Genomic DNA, 17,600 nt, shown 5'->3' with positions numbered 1-17,600 from the left:
ATGATGCCTGCTCATTTGTCTCAGGCAGCACATTCTTCCCCGTCCTCCTCCAAAAAGCCACAGGAAGAAATGCTTCCCCTTGCTTGCTTTCTCACCACTTAGTTTATGTCACTGACCAGATTACTCAAGATCTGTTCACTTTGATTAAATGTGTGTGTGTTGGGCACCTCCTCAGTACAAGACTCCATCTTTGGAGCCATGGGGTAAACGGAGGTAAATAAGATGCAGTTGGTCACCACAAGGGGCTTGGAGACTGTCATGGAGAGAAGTCCATTTAGACTCTCACCTCCACCTGTCCCCTCACTCCACAGACAGCAAAGAGCCTCAGCCAAGTGCAGAAGCTGCTGCTGCCCCTTCACTTGCCAACATCTCCTGCTTCACCCAGAAGCTGGTGGAGAAGCTGTACAGCGGGATGTTCTCAGCAGACCCCAGGCATATCCTCCTCTTCATCCTGGAGCACATCATGGTGGTAAGAGCTGTTCACTGACCAGGTGTCCATGTGGATCTGAATGATGTGCTTCTGGCTGTTGTCCAGTTGGTCCCACTGGATCTGCCCTCCCTCCCTGGAGTAGAATCTGAGCCAGCTGGGAGGAAGTGGGAGGCCCTTTAGGCCCAGGTAGTACCTGGAGACTACTGCAAGTCCTGCAGGGTTCTTACCTCAGGCCACCTGAGCCCAGTCCCAGGGATTGGAAGCCTCAGCTCCCTGCACTTGCACCTGAGCTCTGTAAACTCCTAAAACCTGCTTCCTTCCCTTTGCATTTGTATTGGGATTGTTGGTTCAACCTTAATTGTTGTTATTCCTCCTCAACTAAGAAAGAGCCACAAAGGCCTTTGTCTCCGCAAGACCTATTTTATTTTCTTCCTTAGTACTAACTCTGTCTGTTGTATTTGTGCCTTCCTGCCGTGGAGACAGGCATCTATTTTAACCTTGTCTTTTTATTCTTGCCTGTGCCCCCCGTTTTTTTTTTTCCAGATAAACGGGTATAACTACATACCTACCTGTACAAATGCATGCCTATAGGGCCACTATTGAATGTAGGTGTGTGTATGTGCATGCATATACACACAGAGAGAATTGTACAATCTCAAAATTCTAGCATCAAAAGAGACCATTTTTTTAAGATTTCAGCCCCATTACAAGCTGGAGACTTCCTGACAAGCCTCCATACAACCTTTGCTCAAACCCTCCCTGTGATGGGGAACCCACTAAAGTTCAGGTTGTCCCACCCAGGGGGACGTCTGTGATTCTTAGAAAGAACTTTCTCTTATCAAGCTGGGATCTACCCCCAGCAGCTCCTGCCAGCAGTCCTGGGTATGCTCTCTGCAGCAGAACTAGGAAGACTACTCTCCTTCCTCTTCACATCTCATAGAGAGTGAAATTGGCTCCCAGCACCCTTCTGACTGCAGAGTCACCCACAGACCCCAGGACTGGGCCTCTGCACAGTTTCTAGAGTCATCTTCACTTGTCTGATGAGCAGGTCCAGGTAAACCTGGAAAGACTTGAATTCAAAGGCTTCTTAAGGAACAACTCCAAGAGAGGAGAAATAGCCCTGCCCTTGTCAGCTCTGTGAGGGTTAAAATCAGATTCCTGGCAAGTTGTGTTGTAAATGGAAAGAAGTTGCTGAGCTCCCTATGGCTAAAGCATGGACTCCCAGCTAGTATTCCAAACATAGGTGCCAGTGGGGGCCATGGTGCCTTCAGGGGGACCGGGCCCGAGGGCTCAGCTCCCCACATATCCACCGGCCTCCTCTCCTGCTGGCTGTCTGTGATGTCTGCCCCTCTTAACCTCAGTTCGAGACCCATCTGAGGAGCAGGAGAGGACCATGATAAAGAAATGAATCCCAAACCCCAACAGGTTTACACAGACCTTCACTTCATGAGTAGAAACATTGCGTTACCCGTGAAATTCTAAGGGAGTAGCCTATAACAAATTCATTTTCTATTGGACTGAAAAACTTTGTGCATACTCTTTGTATTATAAGTTCTTTTCATGGAAGCCAAACAAATGTTTGGAGATGTATGGACTAGTCCATGCTAAGGCTACAAATCAGGGTCTTCTGCTTCTCCCTCTAAGTTTCTTTTGAACTAAAATCTTCTGGACTCCATCTCCAGTAGATGATATGATGGTTAAGAGCATGGCTCAAGTGTCCAGTGTATGTTTGACCCTTGCTGAACCACCCAGCCTCTCTGACCCTTAGCTTCTTATCCCTACAGTGGGGTAACTTAGCATCTATGGTGTTTTTATGACAAACAGGCAGTATGTGCAAATCTATGCAAAATGCTTAGCATAATACCTGGAATACTGTAAGAATTCTATGATAACTATTAATAATGACACATGACTATTTTTTAAATTAGATACTACTAATAGCATGTTCTCATACATTGAATGTCAATCTTGTTACCAGTGTTTCAGAAATCTTGGGTCACCAAATCTATTTTCTGTAATATGACTACAACAAACTTTCAACCTTTTTTAACACAACTTTTCACCCAAATTCTGCATAGCCTTGATTGATCATTTCCTTAAATAAACACCTGAAAGTAGAAGAAACTAGTCCTATTTGAATTTCAGGTCGTGTCATTTTTTTTTTTTTAAGAGACAAGGTCCTGCCCTGTCATCCAGGTCGGAGTGCAGTGGCAGGATCCTAGTTCTCCTCAGCCTCGAAATCCTGGGCTCAAGCAATCCTCCCCTCTCAGCCTCCTGAGTAGCTAGGACTATAGACATGTACTACCTTGCCTGGATAAATTTTTTTTTTAACTTTTTGGAAAGATAGGGTCTTACTATGTTGCTGCCCGGGCTGGTCTTGAACACCTGTTCTCAAGAGATCTTCTTATCTTGGCCTCCTAAAGTACTAGCAGTACAGATGTGAGCCACCATACCCAGCCATGTCACTTTTATTTTTATTTCAAGTTCCAGGGTACATTGCAGAATGTGCAGGTTTGTTACATAGGTAAATGTGTGCTATGGTGGTTTGCTGCACCTATCAACCCATCACCTAGGTATTAAGCCCAGCATGAATTAGCTATTTTTCCTAATGCTCTCCCTCTCCCCACCCCACCCACTGACAGGCCCCAGTGTGTGTTGTTCCTCTCCCTGTGTCCATGTGTTCTCATTGTTCAGCTCACACTTGCAAGTAAGAACATGTGGTATTTAGTTTTTTGTTCTTGTGTTAGTTTGCTGAGGATAATGGCTTCCATCTCCATCCATGTCCCTTCTAAGGACATGAGCTCATTCATTTTTATGGCTCATAGTATCCCATGGTATATATGTACCATATTTTCTTTATCCAGTCTATCATTGATGGATATTTGGGTTGATTCCATGTCTTTGCTATTGTGAATAGTGCTGCAAGGAACATACGTGTGCATGTATCTTTGTAGCATAATAATTTATATTCCTTTGGATATATACCAGTAATGGGATTGCTGGGTCAAATGGTGTTTCTAGTTCTAGATCTTTAAGGAGTCACCACACTGCCTTCCATGATGGTTGAACAAATTTACGTTCCCAACAGCGTAAAAGTGTTCCTATTGCTGTGCAACTTCACCCCATCTGTTGTTTCTTGACTTTTTAATAATTGCCATTCTGACTGGCATGAGATAGTATCCCATTGTGGTTTTGATTTGCATTTCTCTAATGATGAGTGATGTTGCATTTTTTTTTCATGTATTTTTTGGCCACAAGAATGTCTTCTTTGGAGAAGTGTCTGTTCATGTCCTTTGCCCATTTATTAATGGGGTTGTTTGTTTTTTTCTTATAAAATTGTTAATTTCCTTGTAGATTCTGTATATTAGACCTTTGACATATGGATAGATTGCAAAAATTTTCTCCCACTCTATAGATTGCCTGTTTGCTCTGATGATAGTTTATTTTATTGTGCAGAAGCTCTTTAGTTTAACTAGATCTCATTGTGAATTTTTGCTTTTGTTGCAACTGCTTTTGACTTCGTCATGAAATCTTTGCCCGTGCCTATGTCCTGAATGGTGTTGCCTAGATTTTCTTCTAGAAGTTTTATAGTTTTGGGTTTTACATTTAAGTCTTTAATCCATCTTGAGTTAATTTTCATGTAAGGTATAAGGAAGGGGTCCAGTTTCAATTTTCTGCATATGTCTAGCCAGTTCTCCCAGCACCATTTATTAAATAGGGAATTCTTTCCCCATTGCTTGTTTTTGTCAGGTTTGTCAAAGATCAGATGGTTGTAGACATGTGGTCTTGTTTCTGAGTTCTCTATTCTGTTCTATTGGTCTATGTGTCTGTTTTTGTACCAGTTCTGTACAAAAACAGTACACTGTTTGGTTACTGCAGCCTTGTAGTATACTTTGAAGTCAGGTAGCGTGAGGCCTCCAGCTTTGTTCTTTTTGCTTTGGATTGTCTTGGCTATATGAGCTCTTTTTTGGCTCCATATGAATTTTAAAATCGTTTCTTCTAATTCTGTGAAGCATATCAATGGTAGCTGAATGGGAATAGCATTGAATCTATAAATTACTTTGGGCAATAAGCCATGTCACTTTTTGATTATATTATTTTTGTGGTAAACTGGATCTGTAACTAAAATTGCAAAGCACTCACAAGTATGTGTATGTGTGTGTTTTTTTTTTTAATGACACAGGTCATTGAGACTGCCTCTTCTCAAAGGGACACTGTCCTCAGCACTTTATACAGCAGTTTAAATAAAGTCATTCTTTATTGCCTATCCAAGCCCCAGCAGTCCCTCTCTGAATGCCTCAGCCTTCTCAGCATCCTGGGCTTTCTGCAGGAGCACTGGGATGTTGTCTTTGCCACCTACAATTCCAACGTCAGCTTCCTCCTGTGTCTCATGCATTGCCTTTTGCTACTCAATGAGAGAAGGTAAGAGCTGCCCACTTGTTTCCTTGCCTGCTGGTGGTCCATGCAGAAAGGAGAGATTTGGAGGGAAACTTGATTGAGGACTGAGGTCTGTATAAATGATATCATCCTTTTGTTTATCTGGTCTTCCATATTTTGTGAAATGTTTGATAACATGGTAAGTAATCCCCAAACTTGTCCATGTGACAGCAGCTAGAATCATCATGAAATAATAATTTACCCTATTTCTACAATTCTAAGATTGTAAGGTACCTCATTGATTTAATTTTTGAGGCAGAAAATGCCAACATTAGATGTACACATTGATTTTATGATGTAGCCAGATTCTAGAAACATTATCATTTGATAATTACAATCTTAGAATGCAAAAATATAATGTATTGCGCAATGCAGGAATAATTTTGCTTTCAGGAAAAAAATTACATATGCATACAATATATGACACAAAATGACATCCATAAAAATGCTAGTTAAAAAGCTATTAAATTAAACTTATTTAAGTCCTTTTCTTGAAGCCTAAGTTTGGAAATACATCAGATTTCCAAAACTGAATGTAGTTCATGCACACTGACACAGAGAGAGAGACGGAAAGTGAACATACTTCCCATCTCTCTCTCTCTCTCTCTGTGTCAGCGTGCATGAACCACATTCTCCAGCATCTCAGCATCCTGCTGCCTGTGAATATGATGTCTTGTGAATATGATGTCTTATGACTAGAGGGAGAGAGGACTATGGGATGTCACACTTCACTCTTGTCCTTTTCCTTCATTATAGTCATCCTAACAAAAATTATGTTTTATCACTTAAAAAAAAAACAGTCCTCCATGTCCTGTAGTGCTGACCACTGAACAGTACAAAGCACTAGCATTGACTTCTCATAAAACTCTCTGGGAAGCCTTGGGGAACCCTCCTAGCCCAGAGGAGGCACTTGTGTTTGAATGAAAGAAAATAATCCATTTTCAGTATGTGGTTTAATTTGGGGAGGTTTTTCTTTTTCTTTCTTTTTCTTTTTCTTTTTTTTCTTCCTGTTTCAGGAGTTAGGCCTCATCCATCCTGGAAGCATAGGTAAAGAGGAGCAGAATGACAACTGAATTATGTGCTTGAGATGATACCTTCCTTAGTTCCCTCTGTTTAGCAAGATTGACTTTATTCTAGAAATTTCAAAAATGGGCATTCTCATATGTCAGGTTATTTTCCTTTCCATGTTTGTCATTTTCAGTTCAATCCATGAACATTTACTGAGTGTCTATTTGGTTTGTGTCATAATGGCCACATGGACATTAACACAATGGGGACCCCCAGAGCACATGGTTCATGGGAAACCTAATGTATAAACCACTGTGTCCCCACTTAGAACTGGCTACATCATATGTGAGGCCTCCAGCAAAATTAAAATGCGAGGCCTGTGTCCAAAAATACCCAAAATTTCAAGATGATGACAGCAGAGCCCCAAAAAGGGTTCTTCTTAGTGCAGGGCCCTGTGTAATTGCACAGGTTGCACGCCCATGAAGCCAACCCTGGCCCCACTCCAGGCAGGATGAAATCAATGCCAAACAAAGGCAGGGTTTAATGCTTTGGGAATGCACTGAAAGAAATGACTAGTTCTGATGGTGGGGAACCAGGAGCAGGCAGAGGGGGCCTGCTGGCAGTACAGGTGGGATGTCACAAGATTTCTCATAAGGAGAAGGTGTTTCTCCTATTATTCAGAATGCCACTCTAAAATATCTGCTGTGGAATTTCTTATAAAGCATTTGCTTTAATTTGATTAGACAAGTTTTTTTCCATATTGATATAGGTAATTATTGGAGGATGATTATTTGTAATAAAGAGCAATGGAATGGTCTCAAGGAAACTGGAGTTTATGGGAATTTAGTGAAAAATCTCTTATCCACTAGTTACCCAGAAGGATTTGGATTGGAGCCCAAGCCTAGAATGTCTACTTATCATCAAGTCTTCCTTTCCCCAAATGAAGATGTGAAAGAAAAAAAAGAAGATTTGCCAAGTTTGAGTGATGGTACATTTTATTTGTCATTGTGTGTGTGTGTGTGTGTGTGTGTGTGTGTGTGTGTGAGAGAGAGAGAGAGAGAGAGAGAGAGGGGTGGTGACTGGATAGTGGTACCTGCTAGGGTTGCATTCTTCAGTTTGTCCTTCCCAAAATAAGAAAGCAGATACTATTAAGGACATTTTCAAAAAGCCAGAAGACTTACGAATTCCCAGAGTAATCATGTATTAGTATATAGCAAGGCAAGCTGGTAGAAAGTAATACTGGATTGGTCTTTGTATATTAGAAATGAAATGGAAAGGAATGAATGGATGGATAGGTGAAGAGAAAGCTCTGTGGGACTTGGTTTGACTAGAAGCTTAATCCCAGGATACTCTACTGTAAATTAAAACTGTCATGCCCATCTCACCTAATTTAGTTCAAGTCATTACCTAGTTGCTGCTCAGCTTCATTCCCTAGTAAATGAGAAGGGATTAAATAAACCCATTACTATCTATAAGACTTTTCGCTTAATAGAGTTTATTCTTGAATTTACTAATCTCAAATCAAGTTAAAGGGATTAGCAGTTATTTTTCTAGCAGCCCGTTCTATGTGTTTGAGAGATTATGCTCTCCCTTGGTCCAGGAAGCAGAAGCTCTGCCACTCCTTCTGCCAGTCTGGTTTGCAGACTGTTCCACTTACCTGGTGATATGTTGTGATACAAGATTGTACACACAACCAGGTGCAGTGGCTTATGTACCCCAGCACTGTGGGAGGCCAAGGCAGGTGGATTACCTAAGGTCAGGAGTTCAAGCCAGCCTGGCCAACATGCTGAAACCTTGTCACTACTAAAAATACAAAAATATTAGCTGGGCATAGTGGTGGGCACCTGCAATCCCAACTACGCGGGAGGCTGAGGCAGAAGAATCACTTGAACCTGGGAGGCGGAGGTTGCAGTGAGCCAAGATCATGCCACTGTACTCCAGCCTAGGCAACAAGAGTGAAACTTCATCTCAAAAATAAAAGATTGTACACACAGGGCCTCTGTGTTCTGTCAGGTAGCTGCCAAGCTCAAAAATCTCGTGACTTTAAAGTTTATTTCACATGGTGTTGATTACAACATGGATGTACACACTTTGGGACTTGGCTGGTAGAGCTGGGCTGGGCACTGTCCATTCCCTTAGGGTGAGAGAAACAGTCTCCAGGGGCTCATTGGTCCAAGATCAGAAGAAATCTAGGCGTGGTTCAGGGTATTACAGATGTGGGGCACAGCAGACACAGTTGGCTTGTTAGATCTGCTTATACCTGAAGAATTTCAGGGGACTGAAATGGGTGGGTAGTGAGAAGCAAGGTCCAGGAAAGAGGACTGGTTGTTTCCTGAGCTCTGAGCCACAGGATAGCCTTGAGCTTGGTGTCCATTCCCCTGAGTGGTCAACATGTAAGGGAAGGTTGGAAGGAGCTGTTTGAGTGGAGCTATTTGACTACCTAGAGCTCACACAAGGTGTTCCTCTGGTATCCAACAGAATTACAGGGTGGGGAGTGGGGGTCTCTGAACTCATAAATGATATTTCCCAGTCCTAGACATGTGAGGCAGGCAGAAATTGGTGACAGGCAGGTGGAGGTAGAGGAAGGCCAGCTTACATGGGTGTTGGTAGCGTTGTTGTCAGGCTTGTGGCTCTCCATACTGATTGCTTCTGGCTGAAGCTTGCAAAGCTGGGGTGATGTTCAAGACCTTAAGAGAGAAGGGTGTGGGTAAAACCACTCATGACACACCATCTTCCAGCCCTCTCTGGGAGGTCACTGAGGCCATCCTGAGTGTGCCATGTGCTCTCTCTGCTAGTCCAACACAACATCCAGAAGACAGTGCAGACTCTCTGGCAGCAGCTGGTGGCACAGAGGCAGCAGACCCTGGAGGATGCCTTCAAGATTGATCTATCTGTGAAATCTGGAGAGAGGGAAGTGAAGATTGAAGAGGTCACACCGCTCTGGGAGGAGACGATGCTCAAGGCCTGGCAGCATTACTTAGGTCTCTATCCACTTGGCCCAAGGGAATGGGAACTCCTGGGTCTCACAGAGCCAAATTCCCCCAAGGTTCTACTCAGGGCCCAGAGCCTTTTCCACCTAGACCCTCTGTCTCATCCCTTAAGTGGATAGGATTTCTATCATTGAAATCTTATGTATCTTTCCTTACAAAGAATGAATATCACATGGCACCTTAGGTGAAAGCAAGGCCAGAGAGGCCAACCAAGCAAGAAGATTCCAGCAATTTCTTAGAGGAAGAGGCCCATGTGGAGGCTGTGGCCTGGGCTCAGGAACTTGAGGTTCTATGTCCTACTCTGATATCCACCTACCAGCTTTGAAACCTTTCACTAAGTCATGCAATTACCTTGAGCTTAGGTTCCTCATGTCCTGTCACTTCATGAAGTGAAAGTTTTCATCCCCAAAATATTAATGTCTCTTGCATTCTGTTAGTGACCTCAACATTTTTACCATATTAATATTTGGTACTAATAAACAACATTTTTGCATATTAGTCAATGCAGCTGCAAGAATGAAGTTTTAATTTTGTTTTCAAGGTGATCACTGTTTTCAACTTACACTTCCTATACTTGTACATCTTCCAGAATCACAAAATTTGCAGTGATTCAGGAGTTAGTTATTTCCATGTGTATTGTCCCAGACTGTCCAGTGGTCCAGAATCTCCTTCTAATTGGCTTTCTAAATTAGTCCTGGCAGATGTGTACATACATACCTGGTTTTGTCCATTTATGCTGCCATAACAAAATACCACAGACTGAGTGATTTACAAATAATAGAAAATTATTTGCTCAGTTCTGGAGGCTGGGAAGTTCAAGATCAAGGTGCCAGTAGATCTGATGTCTGCAGAGGGCTATGTCTGGCATCTGCTTCTAAGATGGTACCTTGTTGCTGTATCCTCTGGAAGGGAGAAATGCTGTGTCCTCCCATGTTGGAACAGACAGAAGGGCAAAAATGGCCTGGGATGGTCCCCTTCAGCCCTTTTATAAGACACTAATTCATTCATGAGGGTAGAACCCTCATATTTTAATTACCTCCCAAAAGGTCCCACTTCTTAGTACCACCACAATTGGGATTACATTTCAACATGAATTATGGAGGGAACACACATTCAAACAACAGCAGTACCTATCTACTTTCATGTACTTTTAAAGTCAAAATGGTCAGATTCTATTTCAGAGAAGAGTAAAATAAAATAGGATATACATATCCATGCACATACAGTGGAATAAAGTAGTAAAACTGTAAAGCTTACAAATGACTCTCTTTTTGCTAACAATCCTATATTGAACACTTTCCATGTTCCAGGGTCTTTAAACACATATCTTATATAATTTTCATGATGCCTCAATTAGTTTAGATATTGTTATCCCGGTTTCACAGGATGAGAAAACTGAGGCTCAGCAACTTTAGTTAACCTGCTCAACATCTCACTGTGGGTCAACAAGCTGTGGAGCTAGGAGTTTAGGCTAAGTCTGGTGACCTCAAGGCCCACAGTGTTTCTTAGCCAAAGGAAAGTCAGAAGACGGCAGTGTGAGCTTGTAACCTGGGTTGTTTCTGTTTTTGGAGGCAACCACAGGGGGCTCATGCCCCTGGTTGGCCCTTTGAAAGCCAAGCTAGCTATGAAAAATAGTGTGTGCTCTCACTTCACCTCTGACATTCTTTGCTTCCCTGCCCTCAGCATCTGAGAAGAAGTCACTGGCAAGTCGTTCAAATGTTGCACACCACAGCAAAGTCACTTTGTGGAGCGGAAGCCTGTACTCAGCCATGAAGCTGATGCCCGGGCGGCAGGCCAAGGACCCTGAGTGCAAGACAGAGGTGAGCCCAGACCCCTTTTCCTTAGAAAAGTATCAGGCATTTGCTTCAAACCCCACGAGTCGTATTTCTTCTCCGCTGCCTGTTACTAGACATGATCTAACTCCATGTCCTTGTGAGCATTTGAGGGTATGCATGTAGCTCCCCAGTTGAGGCCAGGTTTAGGCTGTATTAGGCTGGCTCCTTGTTCCCATTCTCAACTGGAGTCAGACATATTCAGAGGGCACTAGCCCACCACTCAGCAGCAGCTAGGGGTGTGAGCCCAGCAGAGGTGAACAGAAACATTCACTTCATTGCCAGGAGACACAGGGATGGGCCACTTTGACTGTGTTGGGTGGGCCCTCTTTACTGTGTGGGGCAGACCTGTTCGGGTTTTCTGATCAATTTCTCAAAACTACAAAACAAGTCTTCCTAAAACTCATTGGCTCCAACAAGGTGTGTGTGTGTGTGTGTGTGTGTGTGTGTGTGTGTGTGTTTATGTGTGTGTGTGTGAGATCAGGAACATTGTTGTAAGGTATTTGGAGTACAGTGGGTAGGGGAACAGGTTATCTCTGCCCCACAGTGTCTGGGGCCTCAGCTGGGATCATTGGAAGGCTGAGTTACTCATATATCTGGTGGTTGCTGCTGGCTTTAGTCTGAGATCTTAACAGGGGCTATTGGCTGGAACACCTACACATGGCCTCCTCATGTGAACTGGGCTTCCTTACAGCATGGTAGCAGGGTTTCAAAGGATAATGGAGAGAGAGAGCTCACCAGGCAGAAACTGCATTACCTTTTATGACCTAGCTTCAGGAGCTATGCAGTGTCACCTCCAACAAGATGGGCAAAAAATTCTGCCCAAGTCCAAGGGAAGGGAAATAGACTCCATCTTCTCATGGGGGAGTGATGAGGTTCTGCAGGAACATGTGGCACTGGAATTGTTGCTGAGGCTCTTTTAGAAATGCATGATCTGTGATATATTCTAATACCAGTGATATATTATAATGCCAGGGGCACTGACTTCTTCAGAGGTGGACTGTGGTTGTTGCTAAACATGGCTGTAGGGTCAGGAGACTTTGAGCAGTTTATTTAACTCCCCAGTGGGATAAATAACTGTGGGAACCCAGGAAAGTTCCCCGGGAAGTTAAAGTAGACAGCTGACAGACACATTAACATAATCCCAGCTCTTGGCCCATGAACTTTGGGAAATGAGGTGGAGCCCAAATCCCACCAGCTCATAATCTGTAACTGCCTGTAAGTGCCCAGGCAGATGAGGAAAAGGGCTTTCTTTTTCCAGCCTTTGGGAATCATAGGCTTCAGGGCCTGGAAAGAGTCCAGATATAGAAGGGAAGTCCAGAAATGAATGGCTGGCTGACCAGCTACCTGATGCTAAGAACTAAGGGCAAAGCACATGTCTTATTCAGGCTGTATTCTAAGGAAATTGACTTGTTAAAGGCACTGTTTGGTAAGTTCATTGATAGACTCACTGATTGAATACATTAATGTGTGAGTAACTCACTCAGATTTTATAATAGCTGCATCAGACAGGTATTATAGACTTGTTGATAAAGATGTGGAAGCTGAACCTGAAAAAAAAAAAAAAAAGAAAGTTAAGGACTTTTCAGCCATTAAATGTCAGAGAAGATGGGATCCCATCTTTGTGCTGCTGAGGAGGACCTTAGGGAATTTATGGAACCTCTCAGAGCTTTCATTCCTGAACTTACAACTGGGAATATGCTCTGTTTATAGTAGAGCATGTGGAGCCCTGGGAAGCTGTAAATGCTTTAGAAATAGGAGACTGTTTACAAATTCCATTTGGCCTTCTAACTCTCTCTGCCAAGGTCAAGATCATCCTATAGGTGATATGCGTACCAAGCCCTAAAACTTGGAGCACTCCCACTTGTGCCCAGGTACCTGCTCCTGACCAATGTCACTTGAGACAGAAGGGGCCCAGCCCCTCTTTCCTTGGCTTCATCCTGGAGCTTCTCTTCCTTGACCAGTGTCCCCAGGAGGTCAGGGCAGCCTGGCTGGGAGCTAGGGAAGAGATGTTAGGGTGCTGGGCATGGGTATTCATCTCATCACCTCACACCTATTGATGCTGCCTCTTGCCAGTGCCCCTCTCCCTTCCCCTCTAGTCACTGTCATTGACACAGGTCAGCTGCCTCCAAGTCCTGGGGACATGCGTTGAGCAACAGCTCATATGAAAGAAGCCTGAGTAGACCGCCACGTTTGGGGCCACATAGGTGTCCCAAGTGGCTTTTAACAGTTTGCTCTTGGCTCACATTGAGAGATCTGGGAGAAAGAATATCCAAAGCCAGCTCTGTCTTGGGTGAGGGCAGGCTGTTGAAGATTTTGTCTTCTACATGCATTGAGGTCTTATTCATTTGTTCATTCAACAAATATTTATTGAGCACTTACTCTGCACCCTGCTCTCAACATTGAGGTTACAGCAGAGAACAAAACTGACATATTCTCTTCTCTCAAGGAGCTGCATTCTAAGGAGTAAAGATAGACAATAAGCAAATACATTTGTAAATATTGGGAGAACTAATGGCAATGAGGAAAAACCATGCAGGGTAAGGCAGGGAGGGTGGCAAGAGATAGGCTGGGCTGTTTAGATGGAGAAGGTCAGCAAAGCCATCTTTGGCAAGGATGCGTTGGAGCAGAGGAGAGAATTTATGAATAACATGAGCTTTGAGATGCTCTGGGAAAGAGGGTCAGACAGAGAGGACAGTTGGGCAATGGCACTGAGGTATTGGTGTGCTGGGCAGCAAAGGTCAGTGTGACTGCACTGAAGTAGAGGGATTCACCCGGAGCCACGCCAGCTTCCAGGCAGCCATGGGGAATGTCTCCCTCACCGTTTAGCACCAGGAAGAACTACTTTCAGCAACTCAAGAAGAGCAGAAATTTTGCAACAGATTATGTTTCTGTCTTTGATCTGGACACTCAGAAATTCAGAGAGATAAGCATGGTTCAGCTTTTGTAATTGCACACCACTAGTGGGATAAATTTTTGAGCCACCTACGCATGTAAATGTGTACATACATACCTTCTCCCTGGCTTCGTTCTCCATTGACCCCCACTTTCCCTTCAGTTTGATTTATTCTTTGTACACTTTAAATTATCTTGTAGATATTAAAAGACAAATTATTTTTGAAACAAAAAGAACTGTGTTTTAATCTTTAAAATTAACTGCATCTTTGCTTAGCAACATCTTGTACTGGTAACTCAGTCTTGGATGGGCACAGTGCCTGCTACATGATAGGCCCTTAAAGAATGCAGATGGAAGTGCTTAGAGCAAAGGAGTAGACGCTCCCCCTCCTTTTGCTGAGATGAAACTCACCAGCTTTCAGACACTGCATCCATCACTCAACTCCGTGAGATGTCTTTGTCGCTAACAGAAGGCACAACTTCTCAGGTACATATGTACACTGTGATGTCATAGGATAAGAGCATCAACTATTTGCCCTGGGGTCTGTTTAATTATTTTTAAAAATTAATTTTGATTATTACAGCTGATTACACCTCAGTGAGCAATGTAATTGATATTTTCTAATGTATCCCAAGGAACATTTTGTACAACATGCTTTTTGTTGTTGAAGGTTAAAGACTCCATTATTGGTTTTTCCCTAAATATACCCACATCATTAGTCCCTCCAGTGAGAAGGTCGCCATCTGGAAAAAGCAGCACGGAGACATTATTCAGGCACAAGTGCATGAAATTGGGGTTTCTGCATCTTCTGTCTCTCTTCTGGAAAGAAGAGGCTTGTAATTAAAGGAGTTGGTATTGGAGGAAACATTATTCATTTGGTGTTATTCCTTATCATGTCAGCAGCTGACAACCCTATAGCACTGATAAATTGTTCCTTGGAGTGAGACATATGATACAGAATTCTTAATTCCTCTTACCTATCTTCATTTTTAGTAGAAAATGTTTTATTCCTGGTGGGTGAGCTGAACTTCGAGGCAGGGTTGATTTGATAGATGTTATTTCTTCTTCTTCTCCCCCTGACCCCATCACAGTCCCTTGTGGGAGCAAATTGTGACATCACCCACCATCCCTAGAAGGCTGTGGGTGTCAGCTTGTTGGACAGAGGTTGGGAACTTGGACTCCCTTGAGGCCACCAAAGGGCAACTCAGGCCACTTTCTCATGTCCACCATCTGCCTGGGGAATCCAGACTACGCAGGCTGGCCAGCTCCCCTCTTCACAGCTTTGGACTCAGCTTTGATTACCTATTCAATTCCAGACTTCCTTGTTTAAAAACAAGCTGAAAAGACATCAACAAACAATGTTGGTTTCTTAGTTTTGACAGGTACACCATGGCAATGTGGGATGTTAATAACTTTATGGGAAAACAGCTGAAAGGTAGATGAAAACTCTCTACTATCTTTGTAACTTTTATGAAAATTGAAAATATTCCAAAATACAATGTGTGTCATCATCTGTTTATATAAAAGCATTAGTAATCAGAAAATGTGCACAGGAGTCAGGGGGCCAGAAGCTGGTTAGGAAGGGGCCATGGAGGAGGTGACGCCTAGACCTGAGTCTGGGAGGAGCAGCGGGGTCAAAGCCTGTGCAGAGGAGAGCTCTCGGGCAGGGAGAAGGCCAGAGGCATAACAGGTGGTAAGAAAGGGGCCAAGGCAGTGGGTAAAAGCCAGGTCAGGGGGCACCACCGGCCAGCCTAGACACTCACATTTACTTGTAGGTGGGAAGTTAAAGAGAGGCATGGCATATGCTCCTATAGGTGAGATTACAGGTGAGGGCCCCTAGTGGGGAGCCGAACTGGGGGTGGCGGGGGGCTGTAGGGTGATTCAGGTGGGAGATAGTGGGGGCTGCAGTAGCTGTAGTTGGAGTAGTGAACATTAATAACACAGAAAATTCTGTTCAACTGAGGCTGGGACAGGTGAGAAAAGAGGGCCACCCAGGACAGGCCTGGCTCTGAGAAGAGACGGCACCTGGGGGTAAGGAGGTCTGGCATTCAGATGGCTCTGGGGGATTCTGCAGAGAATGGGGAGAAATAAGAACCAGAGGAAGGGGCTGAGAGTGCAAGGCGACTTCCAGCCCTTAAAGGGGTAGGAGCCTCTCTTGGCAGCCCCCGACCTGTGTACATAGAGCATGAGCTAGATTTCAGCCCACTTTCCTCCTGGGATCAACTGTACACATGTGGACAGCTATCCCAGGCAGTGAGCCAGGCAGGCCCCACCACAGGAGGGAGACCCACCCACCAGCCTGCCAGCAAAGATTGGGGGACTTACAGAAGAGCAGGATTCACATGGAGAAAGGCAAAGCCCTTTGTTCCCCACAATTCCATGGCTTTAGGAGATAGCTGAGCAAGCATCCAGTTGCTGTTTTCAAAGCCATGTATTAGCAAACTGAAATGGCCCACCTAGGGAAGTCAGGGCTGTGTAAGAATTAACAGAAGGGGATGAGGGGGCACCAGAAGCCTGAGGATGATCCGCTGGAGTTGCTAAAAAAAAAAGTAAAAGCTTTCCATAGGAATTCTACATCTGCCCTGGCAAGGACAGGGGAACGTTAGAAATTTGCCCCACACCTTTCTCGGGGGTCCCCTAAAGGCTGCCCTATGAGACCCACCATGGGGGGCCTTGAAGACTTCAGAGGCAGGGCACTTGTGTGGGCAGGGTGCCTGGGGTCTGCCATCAGCTCCTTCCCTGACCAGGTGCCAGACCCGCCATCACCCACCCTACCATGGAGCAGCTCTGCCCCGGCAGAGGACAAGTTGCTGACTGAGGCCAGCAACTCGGTGACACCTCTGTTAAGGGCAGCTCTGGCTGAGGTCCTTAGTGAGGGAAATGATGTTTTTGACTATCCCCTCTGAGCACTTCACCCATTATCTTTATAAAAAATCACTGTGGAAATTTTCAAACCTATACATAAGTAGGAAAATAATGTGATGAATCCCCATGTATCTATCCATCACTTGACTTCAACAATTTTCAACTCATGGCCAATTTGCTCTCCTTATCACTTCCCACTTTCCCCTTCTGCACTGAATAATTCTGAAGCAACATCCCAGACATCATATTATTTCATGCATTACTGTTTCCTATACTTATTTTCTCTTCAAAGAAATCATGGGACCCAAATTAAGATTGCAGAGGGGAAAGCAAATGTGCAGAACTGGAAGGCTTTAGCCATCGTTGCGGGAGTGATCAAGAAGCACCTGGTCTTGCTTGCTGGCATGTTTGTGTTTGTCTCCTGCTGATGAGAGGAGGGTCTTGCTGAGGCTGAGGGCACGTTGAGCCTTGGAGAATCCCATGCTGCAGTTTCAGGAAGAAAGGCAATAAGCTCTGCTGATGACACAGCTGCTTTCTAGTTGAATGCTTGGGCTCTCCATGTTCAGGAACTGAGCAGCACTCCAGGCGCAGGCCTCAGATTTCACTTCCCTGGGATAAAAAGCTCATGAGACCAGAGAGTACTGGGAGTGAGAATAGATTTTTGAAAATAGAAAGAACTGGCTTTGAAATGCAGGGGGAGTTAGTGGTACAACAGAGCTGAGCTGAGAATGTCAAAATGCAGTTGTGAAAACAGAAGTCAGAATTCTCAGAGAAATTCTTCTGAAAAAGGGTTAAAGATCTTTAAGAGGTTGCAGGACATTTTTAAAATCTGATATTCAGAAGGTCATCATGTGAAATATTTTTACTTAAAGTTGCAGTAGATTCAACATAATGTTCGTGGGCAAGAAAGAAACGTCTTCCCCAGGAGATGAATATGACTTTAAGAGAGGGATTTGGAGGTAGGTGGCCTAAACCTGAAGGAGAATAAAGACACATGAGGATTTCTAAAATGGAAGAGTCAGAGGACCCAGAGAGAGGCGAGATCTTGAGACAGGTTCTTGCTGGCGTGGCAGGAGAGCAGAAAGGCCAGCTTGTATTCACAGATCAAGAGAAAGCAGGTTGGAGGGATAAATTATTGAAAA

The 17,600-nt window shown here is 44.0% G+C and overlaps 1 protein-coding gene across 1 annotated transcript in view; it reads left to right on the top strand.

The window, feature by feature from the left end:
- WDFY4 (WDFY family member 4) overlaps nt 1-17,600 on the top strand; it is a 298,615-nt gene that overhangs the window by 139,487 nt on the left and 141,528 nt on the right. The window contains exons 35-39 of the mRNA XM_025396309.1: nt 312-469; nt 4,614-4,852; nt 6,745-6,863; nt 8,671-8,856; nt 10,549-10,685. Of these exons, the coding sequence (XP_025252094.1) occupies nt 312-469; nt 4,614-4,852; nt 6,745-6,863; nt 8,671-8,856; nt 10,549-10,685 (839 nt within the window). The remainder of the gene's footprint in view (nt 1-311; nt 470-4,613; nt 4,853-6,744; nt 6,864-8,670; nt 8,857-10,548; nt 10,686-17,600) is intronic.

This window comes from Theropithecus gelada, chromosome 9, assembly GCF_003255815.1.
Source record: "Theropithecus gelada isolate Dixy chromosome 9, Tgel_1.0, whole genome shotgun sequence".
Classification (NCBI taxonomy): domain Eukaryota; kingdom Metazoa; phylum Chordata; class Mammalia; order Primates; family Cercopithecidae; genus Theropithecus; species Theropithecus gelada.
The sequence above is the reverse complement of the archived record's forward strand: the minus strand, read 5'-3'. Positions and strand labels throughout refer to the sequence as shown.